This window comes from Corvus kubaryi, unplaced genomic scaffold (genome assembly GCF_017639235.1).
Source record: "Corvus kubaryi isolate FWS band 111438036 unplaced genomic scaffold, C.kubaryi_AGA036_p1.0 75, whole genome shotgun sequence".
NCBI classification, from domain to species: domain Eukaryota; kingdom Metazoa; phylum Chordata; class Aves; order Passeriformes; family Corvidae; genus Corvus; species Corvus kubaryi.
In genome coordinates, this window is record NW_024582062.1 from 1,554,666 (window position 1) to 1,577,547 (window position 22,882).

The 22,882-nt window shown below is 46.9% G+C and overlaps 1 protein-coding gene across 11 annotated transcripts in view; it reads right to left on the minus strand.

Annotated features, from left to right (window-relative positions):
- Positions 1-22,882, minus strand: part of CAMTA1 (calmodulin binding transcription activator 1) — a 231,678-nt gene that overhangs the window by 155,372 nt on the left and 53,424 nt on the right. For all 11 annotated transcript variants that reach the window (XM_042051368.1, XM_042051360.1, XM_042051362.1 and 8 more), the window contains one exon: positions 17,596-17,663. In XM_042051368.1, coding sequence (XP_041907302.1) covers positions 17,596-17,663 — 68 coding nt within the window. The remainder of the gene's footprint in view (positions 1-17,595; positions 17,664-22,882) is intronic.

Genomic DNA, 22,882 nt, shown 5'->3' on the forward strand with positions numbered 1-22,882 from the left:
CTGAATTTGGGGATTTCCTTTTTCCCTTTGCAGATGAGAGGGACAAAGTCACAAGCCTGAGCACGGGCTGCAATCCTTGATCAGCTCTGGATTTCCTCTCCTTTATGAGCCTGTGGCATTTAAAAGCTGCCTAATCTCTATTTTGGTTTTGTGCCTGTGGCCTGAAGGAAGGAGGGGGAAGGACAGGAAGAGTAATTGCAAAGCAGAAAGCCTTTTGTCTCAAGTATTGATGAGATCTGGATGCTTTCCCCCCTCTCACCCTGCTATCCACTGCCAAGTCTCCCACAAATTGCCACAACAGCCTAAGAGCTACTTTTGCCCAAATTGTTCCTGCTACAGCCAGGAAGAAGATCCTAAATTTTATTTTCCTACTTATTTTTAACACGAACAATCATCCCCTGGGGCTGATGGGTCTGGGAACCTGGTCATTGCTTGGGGTGACCCAGGGCTCCAGACAGTGCTCAGGAGCAATCTGGGCCACTGGATAGACCGGAGTGTCCCTCAGTAAGACAAGGAGAGGGGGAACGGAGGAAATGGGATTTCCAGGGAAGATTTTCCAGAGATGTAATCTTGGATCTGACACCCAGCTCAGCTGCGCATGCTGACCTCTGGCTCTAAGTCCAGTGTTTCTTTTGGATTAAGTCGCTTACCTGGGTCACAGGAATCTAAAGCTACTTACCTTCTTGTTAACAGGAACCAGATGAAAAGAGGGAATAAACAGAAAGCAAGTTAAGATTAGGATATTTTGGTCAACTGATGCTTCATATCTGCCTCTCCATTTGTGCACAAATTTAGGTCCCTCTGGCCTGAAGGACCGAGATTTCCCCTTAATTCCATTACTGCAATATTAAAAATGCTGTTCAGTTTAACCAGTTCCCTCTAAACTGTTACATCGAGATGTGGTAAATGTCAGACATATCACTTAATGAAAACTACGTTTTACTGCCTCAGGAGCTGGGGGTGCCAAAAGGGAATTGCAAATACTGCAAATCCAGAAGAGTCTCTTTTTCAGGATAACAGAGCAAGATCAGCCAGAACCACTCCTTGAAAAGGTCCATGGCTCTGAAAGTTAATTTTTATTTTATCATCTGTATTTATTCCAATTCCAATCCAAGGAGGATATTTTATAGAGGAATATGGATGTTTAACGCAGCTGCCATAAAGCAGAGGTACCACACACCAGACCCTTCCTGTACCTCACCAGTGCACAAGCAGAAGCTGCCCTCAGGGCCTGGGTGACAAGCCCCCTCCATCCCTGCCGCCCACCACACTGAGAAATGGCTCCTGCAAACAGTCTGGATGATGCTGTTTTTCACCTACATGATATTTTCTCTGGCTATGAAGTTATAATGGAGCCAAGGGACAACAGGAAGGGACTATCTTCCACCTTCTGCATCTATGCATGATAATAATGAGAAATTAACTTCCACTTTCCCAAAGGAGCAACCTACTGATGCAGAAACTGGCTGGGAAAAGCTGGAGTCCTGGAGGAAGCCATGAAAGGAGACAGCCTTTCAAGAAAATATTGCACCAAATCCTTGTCCTCATTTCCTTAGGAATACAAGGAAGACCAAGTCCTTGAATCTGTCTTCATCCAGGCCAGTTTGGGAATGGGGAGAAGTGCCAAGCGTGAGCGTGACAAGGTGCCTCCCACTCAGCTAATGCCCTGCCATGCAGCAGAGCAGGCAGAGCTCTGGGGCTAGCAAACACTGCAGGTGATGAACTCCAGGTGACCATCTATTCCTCTCTCCTTCCTCTCAGCACTGTGTTCAGCTGCACAGCCCTCACACTGCAGCAGTGATGGACAGGGACTGTCAGTCAGGAGTGCCTCCTGACTGCCATCATGCTCTCATCTCTTATTTCTTGTTTCTGCCCAAGGAAAAAAATCTGATTACTGAAGTTATTTCCCCCCTGAGGAATGCTGCTCTTCAAGTCTTCATTTACCTTGACACTTCCCCCCACCGTACCTGTGGCTTATCAGAAGATTAAAGCCCAAATGGAAAACCGAAAGAGGAATCTCAAGCAGTTGCAGCCCTGGACATCTCACCCGCCCTTGCCCACACAGATACCTGGCCACTCACTGTTGGTTTAGGAGGTCACCCAGACTCATTAAGGATGGAGTCACCCAAGGCCAAGGCAAAGCCATAACCCCTGTGTCAAGGGCATCGCCCCACTGGCCCAGGGAGACACCTAGAGGACCAACAGGTAGCTCTCTTCTGTACTGACAGAAAGCTTTAAAATAATATTTACGCAGGCAAATGTTTTCAAGACTGTGGGGACTTTGTCCATCATAGCTGTAACACTGGCAGATCACACAAAAATTTGACAAACACTTTTTTCCCCACTCCTAAATAAACGCTTGGCTTTGACCTTCAGGCAATGACTCACACTTGCCCTGAAAGAAAAGAAACCCCAGCATGTGCCCAGCCTGCACCAGCGGGACCAGAAACTAAAGAAAAGCCCCTCAAGACCTTAATGTAGATATTCAGACTTCACCATAACTGCTGGAAAGCCAGCACTGTGGCATGTCATGGGGAGAAGCTGCTGCCGTTAAAACCTCCGCTCTCTTCACTACAGGTTGGGATTATTGGCACAGCAACTGAAGGAATCACAGACTATGTGTTTGAAATTTGTCTTTGAACTCTGCAAGGATGAAATAAAAACTTCAGGAAAGTCTTCTTATCCATGTAGTAGGAGGTATAAATCACAAGGAAATGTAAATACGCTGCAAGTTTTTTGTATCTAGAATTAAATGTCATTTGCATTTACGATGTAAGTGAACTTAATATCTACAATATTTAAGAAGTTGAAGTCTAAAGTCACAGACTTAGCAATTTTATCCAGAGTTGTAGTTAACGCAATGGCTAATCCCATCAAGGGGCATTAATTGGCGTCTAGATGCTCTTTCTCATAGCAGCAGTAGGCCATAAAACTTAATCCTTACCTCCTCTTTCCAGCATGTAGCCTCCGTGTTCATCAATAAAAGTAATGTGATTCATTAAGTATGGGAATAATTACCTGCGGCTCCAACAAACAGGACTGAACGAGCCATGCCAGTGCCAAGTTGGCTTTCATGCCATCACACAGGACTGCCAGGGGCTGCCAAGGAAAGCCTTTCTGCAAGATCAGGGTAAATGCTGATGGCTGCAACACAAGCTGCAGACCACTACACAGCTGCTGGGCACCTCTTTGGTGTGGGCTGGGATACCCATTGACAAGTCCTACCCCAAAAGCAGCTCCTTGGGGCTATTTAAGGTGTGATCAGGATGTTGGTGCCATAGAAACACATCGTGAAGATACTCTGTTTGCATGGTGCAGTGGTACAGAAGTTAATCCCTGGAACATCTGGGGCTCTGTTGATGGAAGCAGGACCCAACTGTTCTCCCAGCAGTGATGTCCCTGCAGCACAGTGCAGGCAGGTGCCAAGCACAGCAGCTTCAGCTGCAAGTGACGGGGAAGCACAGCCTTGCCCGTGCCCCCGTGGGTGTCCCCGTCAGGCTGCAGAGGCCGAGAGCAACAGGACAGCTCCAGGCACCCCTGTACAACAACAACAACAACTCTGACCAGCACCGCTCCTCCCGTGCTCAGACCTGTACTCATGAATGCCTCGGAAATGAATGTCTTTGCTCCGTGTCCTTGCTCTTGACACAGCTACAAAACAGGTAACAGTGCTACCAGCACTAAGAACAGTGATACAAATAACAACAGGATCTGACTTCTCAGTAGCCATTTACTCTGCTGCCCTTTATGTTTAAGTGTATTGCAGCCGTCCCCAAAGTGCGAACTCCACGGAAGACTCACACACCATCTCTGCCTATCATGGCTACTCAGCCTGATGAACTCCACCATTACAATTTTCCTTTTAGAGCCAATTAAAAAAAAAACCAAAAAAAACCAGATTAAAAACAAAGATCTGTGTAATTCATAAGCACAATCAGGTGGGTGAGCTCTGCTCTCCCAGTGACATAGCAGGTCAGAACTCAGTTCAGCACCTCGTCTGGACCTCCCTAGGCAGGAAGATCCTTCTGGAAACAGCACTGTCCCAAAGCTGCATATTTAGTTCAAGCAGTTAACAACAGTTACATTTTACTCAGCAACATGATAATTCACATGTTGATGGCTCTGAACTCTGTAACAGACTTGAAAAAGAAATTAAAAACAATCTTTATGAAGTCCTTGGCACACCGAGCAATTGAAGCCTCCTCGTAACGATGTAGGACCAAAGACAGAATATTAAAATTGTCATTAAGTAGAATGCACATGAAATGCTAAAAAGTCTTTCTGCAAATTATTTCTTGATATAATGTCATGCTGTAGAACTAAATCTTAGTACAAGGTATGAAAAAAGACAGTTAAATCAACTTTGTTCATTTAAATATAATTTTAAAAGAACTGGCATTCATCTCTTTATTGCTCAAGGTTTTTTATCAATTTCTTTAGCCCTCATTTATTTCTCTTCCCTACTCCCATGGGGAAACCATTTGATTTATTGGGAATTAATTCTTACAATTCATGAATGCTTTAAACTATTTTCAGATTAATCACCACCATCTCCACTGGTGCACCGAGGAGAGCCCAGTTCCCTCTCTGTGCTCACACAGACCAAAGGGCTGGCCCCCAGGTGCCAGCAGCTGTTCTGCCTTACCAATTGCTTTCTCCATGAACACAGATTGCTACGGTGAGGACCAAGGGCTCCAATTAACTTTTAAAAGACTTATTTGGAGATGGCCTCCTCCTCCGGGTGGTACTTCAGTTCTGGTCGCTTCCCAGCACAGCAGCAACACACGTGTGTGCAAACACTGCTGCATTCTTATGGGGAAGGAAGAAAATGGAAGAAAAATTCTATTTATTTAGTTAACTTATTTCCTGTTCAATTTCCCCACTTGTAACAACCACCAGCTCTAGGCTAACAAGGTTTTCACAACTGTGTCAAAGCGGGGCCGTACCTTGGTTTCGTCCAAAACACCATGTACCAGGGAAATTTGCCAGGATGCACGTGAACCATGTCCTTGGGCTCTGGCAGGGGTCACCTCCCCAGCACACGGGCTGGTGGGAGCCACATCGGCTTTGCCGGGGATTGGGAAAAATCTCACTGGGGACAGGAGGAGAGCAGAGGTCTGAGGAAGGAAAAGGGCTCTCCCTCTGCTATCAGCATGCAGCTTGACTCATGACTTGAGACACTATAAAAATCTGTAAATATTTGAAAATTGAGTAATAATAAATTAATTATAAATTTTAATTCAGAACCACTTCAAATTGTAAATGCAGTTCAACAGCTGATGAACTTCCAACACTGCAGGCAGCAAAACAGCAAACGCCGGAGGAACTGGCAATGCTGGTATGGGAGGGAGCAACTCCCCAGCTGTGCTCCAGCATTACATCTGTCCCCCATCAGCACAGCCAGGCCCAGCAGAAGATGGGCAGAACACTATGGAAAGGGCTGGAGACAGCCACCACCGGCTTGGTCTGTCCAGGCAAAAGCATTGTATGCAATATTGCAATTGACTTAAAAATGTCAATTTGCCTTGGACTCCATTGATTGCTGATTAATAGTAACTATGTATATAAATCTGGATTAACCTGGAAACCAGAGATGCTCAAACTGTCCCGGAAGCTGGGCTGATTGGGCTGCCTGTCCTCAGCCCTCAGCCAGGACCATCAGCTCTTTGTAGGCCTGAAGCTTAGGACTGAGCAAGCTATTGAGGTCAGTTTTAAGATGGGGCAATGCAAGCAACCCCAGCCTTGTTCAAGCAAAGTGAGCATCCCCAAGGCAGGAGGGCAGAGCTCACAGTTCATCCTCCAAATGGGTTCACAAGTAGTGGCACTGACCAAGCCTGAGCTCTCTTTAACAGTCACCGGCACATGCTGGAACACCCGTGGCAGCCTGTTCTCAGCCCTTCCTCTCTTTCAAATGAACCTCACAAATATAATCTGTTTATTTATATCAATTTGGTCCCATCAATTAATGATGACAAGGCAATTAACTAGAATGCCAGACAGTAAAAAATAACCACATAATGCCTTCTTTAGAGGAAATCTATTATGTAATTCCAATCGGTCTTCATTAACACAAAGTATTCCAGTAAAAGGTAGTAATCTAGTTATAGTCTGTGAAATATGAAGATCCGCAAAGTAATTTTTCAGAATTAAGGGTATTTTTAGTCAATAGGAAGAAAGCCTGTCCGCAATTTTTCTGCAAAAACTTTTTTGTGAAAAACTACCCAAGTCCATAACGTAAGGTACCGGTACCAAGCAGGCTGTGCAGGACCACCAAAAAGGCACTAAATTCCCATCATCACCTCCTCTGCCCACACCGTTTGGGGTCTGGATCAAGCTGAGAGCATGGCAGCGCCCATTTTTTCCATCCAACACTCACTGCACAGATGCTGGCACCAGAGAAAGGAGTCTCAAACCGCCAATTGTAGTCATCTTCAAAAAAAGCCTGACAAGGAGGTTTTGGGCTGATTAGTGTTCAAATCAGTGTTCACAGCTCTATTTAAATGACGATGCAATACACCATTCATCCTAGCCATGAGCTCTCCTTCACACATTGGCTCCACGACTGCCATGAGTGACAGGAGAATGGCACGGCGTGACCTGAGCTGGCTCATTTCCTACCTGACGGACTGAGCAAGTAACTTGTGCAGAGAACAAAGACAACACATTTGCTTCAGTATTTCATGTGAGGCACATCAGAATTAAGAGTGTTTTTAGTACTAACCTAATTCATCAATTGCATATATTAAAGATTCCATTTTAGGGAAAATTAAGACGAAAAACATGAGTCCACAAAACAATCAGCTTTATATGGAAATACACATTTTCCAATTTTAAGCCTTACTCCCCTTCGAACTTATTAATAAACTAGTAGATGATAAGGGAGAATAAACCCCAAATACAGAAAATCCTGCAAACAAAGAACACAGACAAATACAAAAGTAGTCAACCACTTCTCCAAAATATGCCCAAGCTGTTAAGTACTCTCGACTTAAAATTTCTAATGAAGCAGCTTAAAAAATCCCAAATTCCTACAGGAATGTGTTTACAATACAAACTCAATTATTGTCTTATTCTGATGCTTATCTTTTCTTACACCCTCTCAGCTCATCCTACTTTGGAATTTAATTACATTCCAGTATTCTGAGTTCAGATGAAATTACACATTTTCAGATTAATTTAGCCTGAACCGACTTTTGATAACAGCCAACCCTTTTTCTATTGTGCCCTAATTTGTGACACTACAAGTCAGCATGAATTGCTCTTTTAAACCTCGTGTCACCCCACACTCACTGTCCCCAAACCCAGCACAGCATCCAGCATCACTGGGTCAATGTCTGCCCAATTTCCTTTGATCAAAACCCTCCTTTTCCTCTTGCCTCTGTTATTTTCTGAGCTCAGGTTGACACAGATCAGTCAAGGGGTGACTGTTCCCTACACACTGGTGCAGGGAAGGCATGACCTTTCCTGTTTAGTTAAAATCCAAGGGCGATGTTCTCACAAGGACGTTTCAGCTCGGCCGTCACAGGAGAAGCACAAGATGGGAACAGGGGCCCAAAGCGGGCCTGGCACTCGGCTTCTCCCAAACCAAATCCCGCTCTGCTCAGCAGAACCCTGCCAGGACATGAAACACTCCCTGACGGACACTTGATGCTTCCCACAGGATCGCCCTGCCAGCATCGTGCCGGGAATCCCGGCCTCTCCCCAGGCTGCCTGAATCCAAGCACGGCCTCCACAGCTTTCCTCTCACCTCCCTCCCACCAGTTGTGATCTGATGCAACTGTCAAATCCTCGGCATGTTTGAAACCTACTTGTTCAGGCGCCAAGTGGAGACTCATCTAATCCCTGCAACGAGTCAGATGCTGCAATTGTGTTAATGCCATGCAAGACTTTCACTTTCCAGAACTTCGCCAAATTTTTAGTATCAGCAAGAAACTAAGATTAAATGTTAGCTCCCCTATGAACAATATAATCTGAAGAAAAAAACTCCAACCCTACTCATTTGATCCTTCTCATATGTTACCTAGAGTGCCCTCATGTCCTTCCTAAGGGCAGAACCCCCTCTCTAACCACTGCCCACTCTGGCACATCAACACTAAAACAGGTGGGACTGTGACCATACATCACCTGCTTTGGTTGGTTTCCCACCTGCACATGCCTCTGGCTGTGCCATCTCACCCAATACTAGGGATTTTGGTAGGGGCAGGTGGGCAGGCTAAAGGAAACCATAACAGATATAACAGTCCCTCCAGATCTGGGATCTGTGCAGGATTAGAAGTGACCTCTCTATAAATTTCAGGAGTTGAAGAGATGAGATGAGATGAGATGAGATGAGATGAGATGAGATGAGATGAAGGACTGAAGAGGAAAAGAAACCAGACAGAGCAGCAGTTAGAAAAGCCTGGGAGTAAAACTAGAGGGAGAAGAGGAGGCAGAGCAAGCACACAAAGCTGCGATTATAAAATCCTCCAAATCTTTCATATCCTAAATTTAAAACAGAGCACAAAATACTGCCCTGTTCTTGGCTAATGCTGTTCTCAAAGGGCACAGTTTATCAGAAAAAGTTTGCTGCACAGACTGGTTGGGTCTTCTAAAGCTGTCTGGAATTACAAATGCCATTGAGCAGGGAGACGGGTCCCCAGGCCATGCCACTGCCAGTGTCACCATCCCTGGCCTTAGGCATCTTGCCTGAATACTGCAAAGTAGAAACAAGAAGCTGAAGAGTGGAAGAGCTGTGTTTCACCTTGGCATTGGGAGCTGGGACTGTGCACTACTTGGTGAACTCAACGTCCCCTTACGCATGGAGTATTTACTTGGCAACTGGTCCAAGAGTGTCACCCTTTCTTAGCTGTTGACAAATCCTGTTACACAGCAAAGATTTGTACCAGGGCTTTAATTTAATTACTGTAAATAAACCCAGCAACTTGGCCAAATGGTTTCATGAGTTACCGGCCCAGCCGAGGGCCAGAAGCTGTAATCCTTTTGCAGTGCTGCTCCACGCAATATCCCAGGTAACGCACTGCTACAGCATCTGCCGCTTGCAAAGATCCAGACAAAGCCTTCAAAACAACTTGGGGTTACTGCCACAGAGATGGCTGTCCCCATCCCTGCACCAGCCCACTGTGGCTCCTGACTGTACTGTGGTTCTAGGAGCAGCCCCATCAGAGCCCTGCAGCGCTGGTGCTTCCAAAGCCCTTGCAAGTGTGTGTGGATCACAATTCCAGCCAATGCCGCGCTGCCCTGCTGCTGTGAATGGGCTTCATGAGGTTGCAGAGAGAACTGATGGCATCCCAGAGAAACAGGTCAAACAGAGGCTCTTGGACACGCTGCTAAAAGAGGTTTTGTCTCTCTTAAGGAAATGTGGAAAGGTTCCCACAATTATCACTTTGCTTCCTTTGCTTGTAACCATGTAAATCAACCCCTAATACCTTGTTTGCTCACTGCAGCAGCATAAGAGCAGGGGGAAACACAGGAGCCCTTTAGCCAGAGAGAATTAAATAAAATAGTGGGAACATCTCACAAATACCAAAGTCAATTAATTCATTTGTTACAGAGCAAGAGTCCTGCATAATTTGTCCTCTGAGTAGTTTATTTTAGCTAATTGCTTATCCAGCAAGAAGATCTCCCCTGCATGACCCATTTGCTGTGCAAGAGGCTCGACTGATGAGAAATAAATGGTCACCTTCCAGAGGGCATGGAGGGACAGCAGGGACATTCCATATGCTGCTCTGGTCCTCAGACCCACATACAAGGAGAGGAATGCACCCATAACCTAACACCACATAAGAGGGTGAGTGTTGGTGTCCAGGTTCTCCAGAGGAAAGCAGGAGACCACAGTTCCCCCTCCCAGGACAAGCAGGAGAAGGGAAGGCTGCAGATAAGGCACCCTCACTAAGGCTTTACTTCCACCCAGCTTCATCGCTGCGACTCACAGCAATGTGTTCACCCATCACTCGCCTTTTACAACAGCACTTAAAGCAACACAACAATTCCACTTGTGAGGGTGGAGCTCTTTGTCAGCCGCATCACCCTCTCAGCTTCTCCACTGGAGTCAGAGCAGAGGCAGAACCAAATGGCTTAATGCTTCACTTATAGATCTCCTGTCTGTAAATATTGCGGGGGGACAGGTGGTGCAGAGCTGTCGGACCTGCAGCTGCCTTCAGCTGGCCAAAAGATGGAACCAGGACAGATGTTATTGGTCTCATCAAAATTTTGTAAATTGAACAGTGAGACGGAACAGCCTTATTTATCTTAATTTAGTTCATCCTTGACATTTACAAAATAAATACAGAAATAATACTCTCCTGTATTCACAATTCACTCTCACTGATGGCAGCAGGAATCACACAAGCTCTGACAAAGGACAGGGAGTGACACAGCTGCTGCCTGCTGGAAGCAGAGCAGAGGAGGCCAGAGGATCCCCAAGGGACCCACAAGTACCTCTCACCTCAACACCTCCCTGCAGCACCAAGCACATCCTCGCTGGACAGAGACAGGCAATGCTGAAAGGAGAAAAAGGAGGACTGCAAGGTGATGCTTTGTGATTGGCTGGGCAGAGGATTTCGAGTCACCACCAAAGAGGCAACAGGATTTCTGTCAGGAAAGCTTCAACCTTTCACATTCCACCAGGAGGCTTCTGATGGGCTTTTACTGATGCTTCATCTCCCTCAGAATCAATAGAAAACAATAATCCCACGTCTAGGCATAAATCATGCTGCACAACTCAGCAAATCATCACGTGGGATGCCTTGGGACAAAGCCACTTCTTTATTTCCAGAAACAGCACCATTAATGGTTTCCGCCTGCCAAGCAACAAGATTCCCACTTCACAGCACTGGAAACCTCCATCTTGCACTGAGCCCAGCCACTGCCTCCACTTACTGTGGAGCAAACATGGGCAAAGCTCATCTCAGCTCGTGGGTGGCTGGCGGGTGTTGGTGCTGAGAATGAGCCAGGGAGGCAGAGGGGCTACGGAGGGACAGATGCCCACCCGCCCTGACACCAGTCCCAACGTGTGCCCGCCTGCCTGGGGCCACAAAGCCACTCCTCACACCAGTCCCAACACATGCCTGCCTGCCCAGGGCTGCAAAGTGGCTCCTAAAACCCCTTTTACCACTTGTCATACTGGTGATGTCGCTTCAGGTGCAGCAGCCCCAGGCAGGAGACTGTACTGTCTGTTTACAGGAAACAAAGCTGCAGCAGCACGAGTCAGAAACTCAACGCTCCCACAAACAGCAGCTCTGGAAAACCCCAGCAGCACCTTTCCTCATGTCACTTTACATCCTGTCAGTAACTTACAGGAAACAAAACGGCCTGGTGGAGTTATCCGAGGGTGTGAGACTTAAGGTACATCTGTAGTTAAAACACAGACACCAAAGCTGCGAAGCAGCGCCATAAAGCAGATCATTTTACAGCTGGCTGGGCTCCCTCTGATGTACTTGAGAACCATTTTTAAGTGACATAAAGTTTAACATACCGGTACATCTGCCTACCTACAAGATTCTACACGGAATTTAAAATTTAATTATATTAAAGTATTGTTACAGTGTGCGTAGCAAGAACGCCAACCGAGTGTAACTTGAGGAGAATCTTTGCCAGATTGTTGTAAATCTGTGTTTTCAGGACTAGAAAGGAAAAAAAAGAAAAATTCAAACCTGAACACCTGTATCGGTGCTGTCAGCTTCATTACCGCTCACCCACCAACTGCTCCGCATTTGAGCTGAGCAGGATCACACACTTGCCCAGTGTTTCACTACAATGTCAATGCACACCTACAGTACCTGTGCCTGCCAAGCAATTACTCCTCACACCACAGTGAAAGCAAAGCCTGCTCACTGCCTACACACACTTATTCAGCACCAAAAGAAAAAGCCCAGGCTCTGCAGGCAGCTCCTCATCTTCCAACAACCACGACACAAACCAATCTGCCCTCTCCAGGCTGAGGAGCAGGTCCTCTGGGATGCTTCCAGCTGCTTTGTATACACACAGGCACAAACATCCTCTCCCCAGTTCCATGTTACCAGCACACGCTGGCTAACATTCCACTGGGCAACTTAACTCACACTGTGCTTGTCATACGTAAGACACTGTCCCCATCTGGAAATCAAAGCATCCACCCCCTGGACACAGAGCAGCCCTCGTCCCAGGGCTCAGGCACCCCAATCCCTGCCAGCCCAAGATGGTCACGGTGCATTGCTTCAGCCCTGCACTCCAACCTCAGGGCCAGGTTTCTTAGAGGCAAAAATCCTTGTCAATAAATAAAGAACCCAAATAAACAGTTTCTTTTTCAGCAGTTGCTATTTGTAGCCATTAAGATGCAACAAGCAGTTGCTGGATGGTGTTTTTGATGCAGAGAATGTATTGGAAGAAACAAGAGAATATCATTAAGGGTCAATTAGGAGCAACTTAAAGGTTATTTTTGCATATCTCACCTCCTGGACAAAAGATGATTCTTCGGTGCCATATAAATATAAATTAAGTTGCATAAGTCTTTAAAATGTGACAAAGACTTTCATTTTGTTGCCGTTTAAAACAGCCTGAAGAGCAAACAGCAGGTCTCTTGCCCCTCTGCAGCCTGCACATATGATGTAGGAAAGGGCAGGCCCAAGGTGGTTCCACAATGGCCATTAAGCCCTGTCCTTCACGGTCCCCTTCGATGGGAAGCACAGAATGCTGGACAATAGGGAATGGTCTGCCAGGTCTGGGTGTGAACATCAGAAGCCCCAACCCAACACCTCTTCCAGCACCCTTTCCTCTGTTCTACCCAGGACAACGGTAGCTCCTCATTGATCTGCCTCGTAGCTTGTTAATCCCCAATCACAGGGCCAGTACAGGGAGATCACACACACCTCCTCAACCCTGAGCATCCTCCCACCCTGTAACATGAGATCAAGAACAGTCAGAGCCGGTCAAACACTGAATGTCAGTCCAAAGCCATGTTGTTTTCCTTGGCCATAACCATTGACAGAAAAACCTACCAATCCTCGCTGCAGGCAGATGGGTTTACTGAATAATTTCACTGCTTTGTTATCAGATAATTGCTTTTTCTCATGATTCCATGTTTTCCACAGTTCTCTTCTCCTCCAAGGGGCAATGCTGCAGGGCTCTCATGAGCCCACATGAAGAGGAGAAGGAGCCTTTGCACCCCAGCCCTGTGTGCCTGCAAAGCTGGGCAGTGGGGGCAGGTGTTCCTGTGCACGGACCAGCTGTGGAGCCATCATCTCTGACACGTATCCCTCCGACATGTGGGAAAGCCCAAGCCTGGTGACCACACACAGGGGCTGCAGAGCCATTGGTGGGCTGGAAAAGCCAACCTGCAGCCTCTGTGCCAGGTGAATCCACAACAAAAACACAGACCTCTTGCCTTGGCTGTCCAGGTTGACCAATGGCATCTTCTGTTGTGAGACAGCTCTTCTGAGCTGCCAGCTAAATACAGAGGGAAACCAGCTCTCCCAGAGCACCAGCACACACCAGGCTGGATTTGTCATGGGAAGAATTTGGAAGGAATACTTGAAGACCATCACCTGAGTCAGGCCAGGCGTCCGGATGGCTCCCAGCAACTCTGCCCTTAGGTCACTTTACAATCAACATGGTGAGCTGTTAAAAGAATTCATTACTGGTGTCTCAACACCCCTGGACTACAGCAGCTAAAAATCTATATGAACTAGGGGCTCTTAAAATCATCTCTGCACTGTTTATTCTCTGCAGGGAAAATAAAGAGAAGGAAATACTGAAAGCAGCGAGAAGAAAGTGTTGAGACTCATGAAATCTATAAAGTGTAAAGAGAGATGTGCCACATTTAGTAGGGATTATGTCAAGCAGCATCCCGAGCCAGGAGTGCTGACAGCACACACACATTGCCTTCGACAGAGGCAAAGAGGTCGTACACGACCCCAAACATGCCGGCAGAGCTCCCAGCAGCACGAGCAGAAAACCCAAGTATCAGCACTGCCCACGGGCAAGGTTAATGGTCCTGGATCCTATGGAGAGTACGAACCACGTGAGAGAGTAGGACCTTTAAAACATGCCTTGAAAGTCTAAACAAGGTCTCGAGAGGACTTTTATTTGCAACAAGCACAATGGGAGATGGACAGAACTTTTGCCACCAATCACAGCTCTGGGCAGCTGCTTTTTCACAGCCTCCAGCTCCCATGAGCTTCTCCTCCACAGTGAGCCCCTGTCTCATTTCCCAAGGGCCAGGACATCCTGGCAGCAGCATCCACTCCATGCAGTGGGACAGCTCTCACAGAGAGCACACTGGAAAGAAGGCTCGCAAGGTAATGGCCTAACACAGTGAATTAATTCCAAAGCACAATTGTTTTCAATCTTCATTTAAACCCAACCTTAGCTAATCTCACTTTAACGACATAGGAAATGGAAATTCCCTTAATAATATAAGTTATGAATATTTATTACCCTATTTTTTACCTGAAAACGGAGTAATTCAATTAATTTGACTATTAATTATTTAATACAGAATTAATATACTGCAAGATCCTAACTTTCCTTTAAGATGCCGCTGATAAAGATATCCCAGAGAGGGGATGTTCCTTACGCTGGACTGATGGACAGGTAAGGCACAGGGTGTGCTTCCTGGGCAACGGGCAGCCAGACAGGAGGTGGAGAGACTCCAGGGACTGCACCCATCATGCTCTCGCCATGGAGCAGGGCTGGTCCCCCAGCAATCCCCTCGTGTTCTTTCCAAGACATGAAGCAGGAAGGAGCAGGAACACAGCTGAACCACATTCTCATCTGGAAAACTGACCTTGCAGCTTCTGGGCACAGCCAAGGCTTTTCCATTGCCTGAGGCCCACTTGTGAAGTAGTGAAGCCACCTCGGATCACTCAAGAATATTGTTAAAATACTGTGCAAATGCTAATGACAGAAGGCACCTGGAAACAGAGAAGCAACGCATCTTCCTCTGGCAGGATGTTTCTGGACTCAGAAAATTAACTTTGTCATTGAAATTCCAAAATAAATAATAATTAAGTTCTACTTGATATATAAATGTCAAGTAATTTTTTTTTTGTCATCGTGATTTGCATTTAAACTTGGAAATGTCAGACACTTGGCCCTGCTGCATTAGCAGAACGCTTCCCCCGCCCCGCTGACGGAACACCCGCTGCGGATTACCCAGCACATCATCAAGTAACCAAACACCATTCCAAGGGAGCCTAAAGGTCGATGCTTGCAAGGTGTACTCACTAATTTATGTTGATCAACTGGAGTGCTCAAAAGACTATTGTAATAATGCTCCAGTACATTTATATCAGCGTATTCAATCAACTGGAGTCATTCAACAAGAAGTTTCATAAAAAAGTTATTTTAGGGACTTTCCAATGGTTTGTCATAGCTCCTTCAAGGCCACCACAATGGCAAGAAGGCTCCCCCTCTATGTCCACGACTAAAGCAATACCCAACTGCGCTGTAAACATGGGAACCTCTGTTCAGGAAAGAGATGAAAACATTCAGAACAGCAAGCTTGGCTCTAAACCAGCTTGTCCCTCATTGCCACCCTCTGCCTCAGCTCAGTGACCTGTGAGGAGGCATCACAGCCCAGCCTGGCCTGACCATCTGCAGCAGTTCCTTCGACGGTGGCTGAGCTGGGCAGCACCAAAACCCCGTCACCAATATCAACCCTCTGCCGACAGCTGCAGCAGCACCAGCTCCCACGGGCACCGTCCAGCCGTGCCCGGAGCCCCCACGGCATCCATCCAGCAGCGGCTCCTCAGAGCACACTATACATCATCGTATTAGGAAACTCCGTGTGTGTCAGTGGTGCAATTAATTTTTATTAATTTTGTGAGATGAAATTAGTAGCACTCACAGCAGCAAACAAAGAACGGGGAGTGTTCCAGTTCAGTGCCAAATCAATGTCATTAATTCTGTAATACCAGGAGCCCTGATTGTAGCAACTCAGCATTTAACTCTTCCAATTAATTTTTATATTAAAAAAAAAAAAAATAGAAAACTAACTCAACAATTTCAGAAGGACCTTGAACTCCTGTCACAACTTTCCTTCTCCTGGGACATTCTTTCTTCCAAGTGTAAACACACAAGAGGAAGGTAAGGATATGTTAATCAGAAAATTGTTTTCATGCATTGCCTTTAGCAAACCAAACTCTTAAGATCATAAGATGGTGCTACAAAAACATTTATAATCTCGTATCTTTAATGATACGATGCAGCGCCAGACTAGTTAATGTGTTTTCTGACCCCTTAAAAGGCTTCTCTGGCAAAGGCTCAGCCAGAAATTGTTTTGAATTAATTCTGAAACTGAGATTACCAACCCAGAAAAGAACTTCCCTATTATTAACTGAATTACCTGCTGTTCTGCAGCCAAGGAGAGCCTCACAGCTGCCACCGGCAGGAAAGATCCATTCAGGGCCCTTCCACCACCTGGAGTGGCAGCTCCAGGTCTTGGAGAACCACTGAGAAAGCAATTGGCTTTGCCACATCTCCTTCCCCGGTGCTACACATTTTAATACGACAAGCAAATGCATTACTTACAGATGTCACAAAAATATACAGTCTGGGAGGAAAAAAACCCAAGAAGTAAAACAACACAGCTCTTTTTTCCCCATGTTTCATGGAAAGCAGTTCCTCTGTACGCCCCACCTGCAGCTGCACTGCAGAGGTGCAGAGAAGGCCTCCACGTCCATCCTCTCCTCAGCTGGGTGCTGTGGAACACCTGGAATCAATCTGTGCTGTTTGTTAGGATGGCACCGCTCCCTGTGTCCCACTGTGACCTCTGTCCCTGCTCATGGCAGCAGGAGGTGATGCCAAACGTGGAGCACGCTGCTCCGGGCACCTGCGGCACTGGCCCCTGCAATGGATGGTGCTGGGATGCAGGATGCCAGAATAAGCTTTTCTCTCACCTGGGTCCCAGCAGGCTCCCTCCAATGACCCAGCCCTCTGCAATAGGAAAGGGGTGGATTGGGAAAAAGAAAAACAGCAAAAGCCCAGCAAGACCAGAAAGCAAGAGTCGTTCTCTGCGTTAGTATGGAGCCAGAACATAGCTGAAACAGCAGGAAAACATCCACAGCCAAAACTCCACGTCTGGGTTCCCAGGGGAGCGAGAAGTTAAACATTTATGGCAGCACGAAGAAGACATGACATTTACTGAATAATAAACTGCAAACATGTCTGTTAATGCAGCTTTTTGGGACCTCCTCACCATCAAACACTTAACCCCACCAAGGGAAACACCAGAACACAAACAATCCCCATGCCTGCCTGTGAACAGGCAGCACATGGTGGGGCTGGTGCTTTTTTATTTATTTAAAGTTAGAGGCAAGGGAGCTCTGTCAAGATAAATAGCCCGCGACCTTGCTCAGAGGCTTCAGATCCGCTCATCTGAACGGATACAATTAAATCCTGAGCAATCGGGTTAAAACTTTAACCTGCCAAGACTGTAGCTGTTCCATTTTTAATCAATCTGATTTCATTCAATAAAATGCTCATTAAGGCAATTAATGAGAGTTTGGTGTCACAAGCCATCAAACATGACTGGGAGTTTCCACTTGGTGGTCAAGGCATTGATCAGTGAGTCAAGTCATCAGCGCGAGAGAGTCAATGTGCTGAGCAGGAGAACATTACCTGGTTTTGGGGGAGGTTGTTAGCCACTCCTCATGCTTTTCAAACGTTATTAAATAAGCTGCAATTTCCTGAAAGAGAAATGCAGAAAGAAAACAGAGTTACTTGCATGGCTGTGTTGGGAACTGGAAAGTTTTATAACAGAGACACGGAGCCGCCTACCCCAGGCCAGGCTGCAGCTGAAATCAGGTTTTGACTGACAGAGCGCGCTCGGTAAATGTTCACATCCACGCCACCAAGGCCAGGCTTAAACAGGACAATGAAGAGTTGCAAATGAGGAAAGGCATTAACATTTTCCAGCACAGAGAATTTGCTGGTAACTGTGGTGACCACGGCATCACCGCAAGCCCGGCGTGACGTCAGGAAGCAAAGGGGAGGGTAGCGACAATATGGACACGGGGAGCTAAATGAAATATTTATAAATAGAACAGCATCACTGCAGAGAGAATTACTGAATTATTAATCGTTGCCATAAAAAGCCAGCGGGTGACATCAACGTAAGTCATTGCTCCCACTTGCAGGAATGATACGGGCGATTACTTCCAGATCAGAACTGATTTGTTTGCAGGAAATTATCGGCGCCGGCGAGATAATTCACGACAGCGCCTGTAAACAGGCCTGAGGAACGCGGGACAGACCTTCTTCCGTTTCCTGAGTACAAACCCGGGGTGGTCGCAAGGTGGCAACTGTCACCATACCAGCAGTGTCCCGACATCTAGAGATGGCCACAGATTCCTGCGACTGTGCTGAAAATAAGCCCCTCCGATATACTCAGAAAAATGTAGGGGGTTGATGGTTGTCTTCCAGAAATTGCCTCCCGGCCCTCTCAGAGGGACCTGAATAACAAAAGCTGCACAAGTGAGGTCAGTGAAGCTGCCTTCAATGTACAAATGCCTCAAATCAGACCCCCAAACCAGGTGCAGTATCATCTCCACAGCCACCGCAGCAGAAGTGTCCCCAGGCTGTACCTCCCAAGAGCAGAACACACGCCAGCACCAGGGCTTTCCACCAGGAGAAGGATTTTTATTATTTTTTTTTTAGCTAGCTCTATATAAGGGCTGTCGCTTACAGTACCAAAGCTAAAAACCCCCACAATGCTCTCCAACCAGCTGGCCCAAGCATCTGCTAGAGCCACAAAATGCAATTATATTACTCCCAAACGAGACGTAAAAATATCTTGTTTCCAATACTCTTGGTTTTAAGACTCATACTTAATGTCCTCTGGGCATTGCGGCGGTGCCAGATCTCCGTGTTATGTACTTTATTAGAGCTGTGTGAATGTCATATTAATGACTCCTGACCAACATGTTTACACTGCAAATAAATTCTCCTGGAATCCATCGATGCACCCCTTGTTTCCCAAGCCAGTCTCTGCAGGTTTAAGGGATCCCCATACAAGCAGATGATGAAGCAGTGGCACAAAGCTCCAAACACTCCTCTTTTTAATTTCTGGCTAATGGCTAATGGCTGAATAAAATTCAGTATCAAAGTAAGCCAATGCAGACCTCCACCACCGACACTGATGACCTTTCCCAATCCTCACACTTTCATAGCAGCTGCAGCTGAATCAGATCCAAGTGCTGAAATCTGGACGCTGCATGGCCAAAAAGGTCTAACCCCAGATTCCCAACAGGCCAAAACCACCAAAGAACTCTGTAACTAAAATTCTTCAGAAAATATGAAAAAATATCTCTGGGGTATTTTAAAGCCAGTGCAGTAATTCCACCAAAAGTGCTGCAATCAGCAGAGCTCTATTCCCAACCCATCCCACATTATGTGTCCTCAGCTCACTATGCTACGAACCAGTTTCACCTCATGCTGTACAGCAAGATGAGCTCTAGAGAGACTGAGGAACACTCGAGAGCTCCCTGCACATCCTCCCCAGCACCAGGCAAGCAGGCATTTACAGAAACCAACCCCTTCAATGCCGAGACAGTTTGGGGGATTCAGATTAGTCTGGGATTTTGCCTATTCCTACTAAAAATCAACTGCTGTAAGGAGAAATAAGCCATGTTTAACTTTTGTGGCTGAACAAATACATTGCTATGGCACAGAAACCCAAAGCATTTCATGTGAAGGAACTCAGCCTTACCCACGGCTCATTCACTCTGTTCCTTCCTGATGGCCCATGCCAGGCACATGGGAAATCCTAATCCCAAACCGTCACCAACTGGAGGAGCTGCAGCAACGAGAGGCTCCCACGTGAGGCAGAACATGGGTTTCCACGCTGCTGGCCTGGCCCAGCCTGCTCACGTTTGGGCAGAGGAAAGGCCAAGCTGCCAGTCAGTGCCACAGATACACACTGGGGAAGGAGGACGTGCTTCTCTGCTGCCAAACCCACTTAAACCCCATTCCTTGTATGTTCTGCTTTCTGTAACTACAACTTTGTGTAAGCTGTGCAGAGGAAAGTGCTCAGCCCAGCACTGGTGGTTGATCAGAAGTTTCCAGGAGATGCCTCTGCCCAGTGGCTCCCTGTCAGCATGGTGGGGCACGGGCAGGGCTGCTGACGAAGGGCTGGGGCTCAGCAGCTGCATGGGTTGAGCACCCTGCTGTCACACCAACACCCTTTTTCCGTTTGAAAAAACAGGGAAGAAATAGATTTATCACCAGAAGACACAAAGTCATTAAATAATTAAAAACAAAACTATGGCACAATAAAAGCCCTCTGATAAAACCCTGCATTTTAATGCGTGTTAATTCCCCTAATGATTCTTTCTGTGTCTCACAGGGTCAAATCAATGTCCTCACAAAAAAATCCAATTACATCCCATTCATCGTCTCTTTGGAGCAAGGCTATTGTTTGCTTTTGTCTCCTATCAAACCCTTTTCCCATTGCTTCTTGCCCGAGACTACAAACAAAAGGCAGCATGGCACCAGCAAGGTCAGATGAGACAGAGCCGGCTCTGAAACCCTGGCTGGTCCTGACTCCTCTGTGATTGCACAGCAAGCGACAGAAATCAACGGATGCGTGCATGCAACACAAACGCTCTGTCCTCCCGCAGCACCACTCAGGCCAGGTGGCACTAGGTGGACCCCAAGGCCACCCAAGTTAATCTCCATGGGCAAGGGCACCACACACCATGGGAAGCAGCCCCTGAACCAGGATGTCCCACCCAGACCCACATCCCCTCTATCCCAGCTTTGAAATTAGCGTCAGCATAAAATGAGCAAGCACTGCTGGGAAAGGGTGAACCACTGAAAGCTGTGTGGATCCAGCTCCACTTCTGAGTGTGTCGGCCAATCCCGACAGCGCCTGCAGGACTGAGCCAAACACCCACAGGACATTGCTGAGAAAAACAGGCTTGACTGACCAGCTCAGGGAATCACCCATAAAGCAGTGAGATTACTGAACATTCAAATCACTCGAGTTATGCTTTATCCTAAACTTGGTCAGATAATTCTGCGGTTTAGTTTAGACTTGGTTGCTCGGGCTGAAAGCATTTTATCTAAGTGTGCATTTATTTTTATTTGGCACTTCCCTGTTTGTTTGGCACCAGGGAGCCACCAGCTGGGAAGCCCAGCAAGCTGCGTGAGACAGGACACACGCAGCTCCACCGTCTCCAGACAACTGCCACCAAGGATGTTCCCATTGCTCCCTCAGCCTCATGCCAGTTGTGGCACCGCTCAGCCTGCTGTTCCCAGCTCAGGCACCATGGCAGAGCCACCACACGCTCCCCACCCAATGCTACGTGACTGCAGCTCCTCAGACACTTCAATATTTAATGTCAGCACGTTAACGGCCCAGAGCTGTGGCACATGGGCGACCTGATCTCACCCGCCATGTCCCAGCTGCCACGGTGAGGACGAGTGGCAGCGCCGCAGCCAGTGGTGCAGGGACAGGGACAGCAGGGCAGAAGAAGCTCACTCAGAGCACTCAGTGCTGCCCAGCAGCTGCTGCAAAGCTGCTCGTCTTCGTGCACAGGAGCTGGAGAGGACATGGCCACAAAGCACAGAACAGACCGACGGGCAGGGATCCGACACCGGTGGTGTCAGAGAGGCCCATGACCCATCGTGCACACAGGAAAGCTGCCAGCTCTGCTCTGAGCTGGTGTTTGCAGTGAACACACACATTTTTTTGGAAGAAAAAGATTAAGTAATAAAAAACTCCGAAACTGACAATCAATGGGTTCCCTAAAGCCACAGATTGAGCGCTAGCTCCTTCCTCCCAGATCAACCCCCTCCAGGTCATCCTGCATCATCACAAGGTTATCAACAATTCCCACCTGACCTCTCAATAGAAAAAGAGAAACTGCAAGGGAGAAGGATTGAAGGATTCCCTGGGTCAAGCATCTCTGGTCACCATCTGGTCTCAAAGCAACATGTAATTCATTTAAAAAAAAAACAGTCTGAATTTCAAGTTATTACTTCGTATGAATTATACACACCCGAATTAATAAGCCTGAATCTATGCATGAGTTAGGAGAAAGCAGAAGAGTTTGTACTCATCCCTAGATTTAGACCACAGAGCTAATAAAGCTGCGATCTCTTAAGCAAGCACGTTTATTCTCTTAGGAATTCACCACATCCTCTCTGCTATAAAGACAAATTCCAGCCCATCACTTCCTTATCATCCTTCTGCTCTGAAATGAAAATCAAAATGCATGTTGACTATGGACCATCTTCTCAGCTGGGATTGAGCCATTTTCATTTTCTACCCATCCCTGCTCTCAAAGCCATTAATATCCTGAATATCGCAACTACAAACTGCTCCAAACACCACACAGAGCGGGCTCACACCACCTTGTTCGGCATCACGGAAACAAAAATCCCAATCCCATTGCATTTGTCCGGTTGTTTGGCCTAAACCAGCAACACTATCAGAGGGATACTGCTCATGAGCTGGGTGAAACAAGGAGCAGGAGAAGGGCAAAGCAAGCCCGCAAGTGTCCAGCAGGGACAGGAAGGTGACTGCGGGCTGACAACACCTGTCAGCAACAAAACACTCCTACACCAAAATGTTTCACTGCCATTGCAGGCAGGACTTGGTTTGGTCTTGAGGCGTTACCTGTCCACAACTTCTCAAAGCAGAAACATTGATCTGACTATGCTGAGGCTGAGAAGGGGATAAAGCTCAAATATTTCTGCTGTTTTGCTGACAATCTGCATCAGCAGCACAAGCTGTGACTAGGGGTCAGAGGTTGCCCAGGGCTGCCCAGCCAGAGCACGTGTCAGGACAGACTTGCATGGATTTGGTTTTCCAACTCATGCCATGAATTTCCTGCCAAGTGAAGAGGCATTTATTCATACCTGTGAAAATACCACAGACTAGCTTAAGCCAGACCCCTGGTCT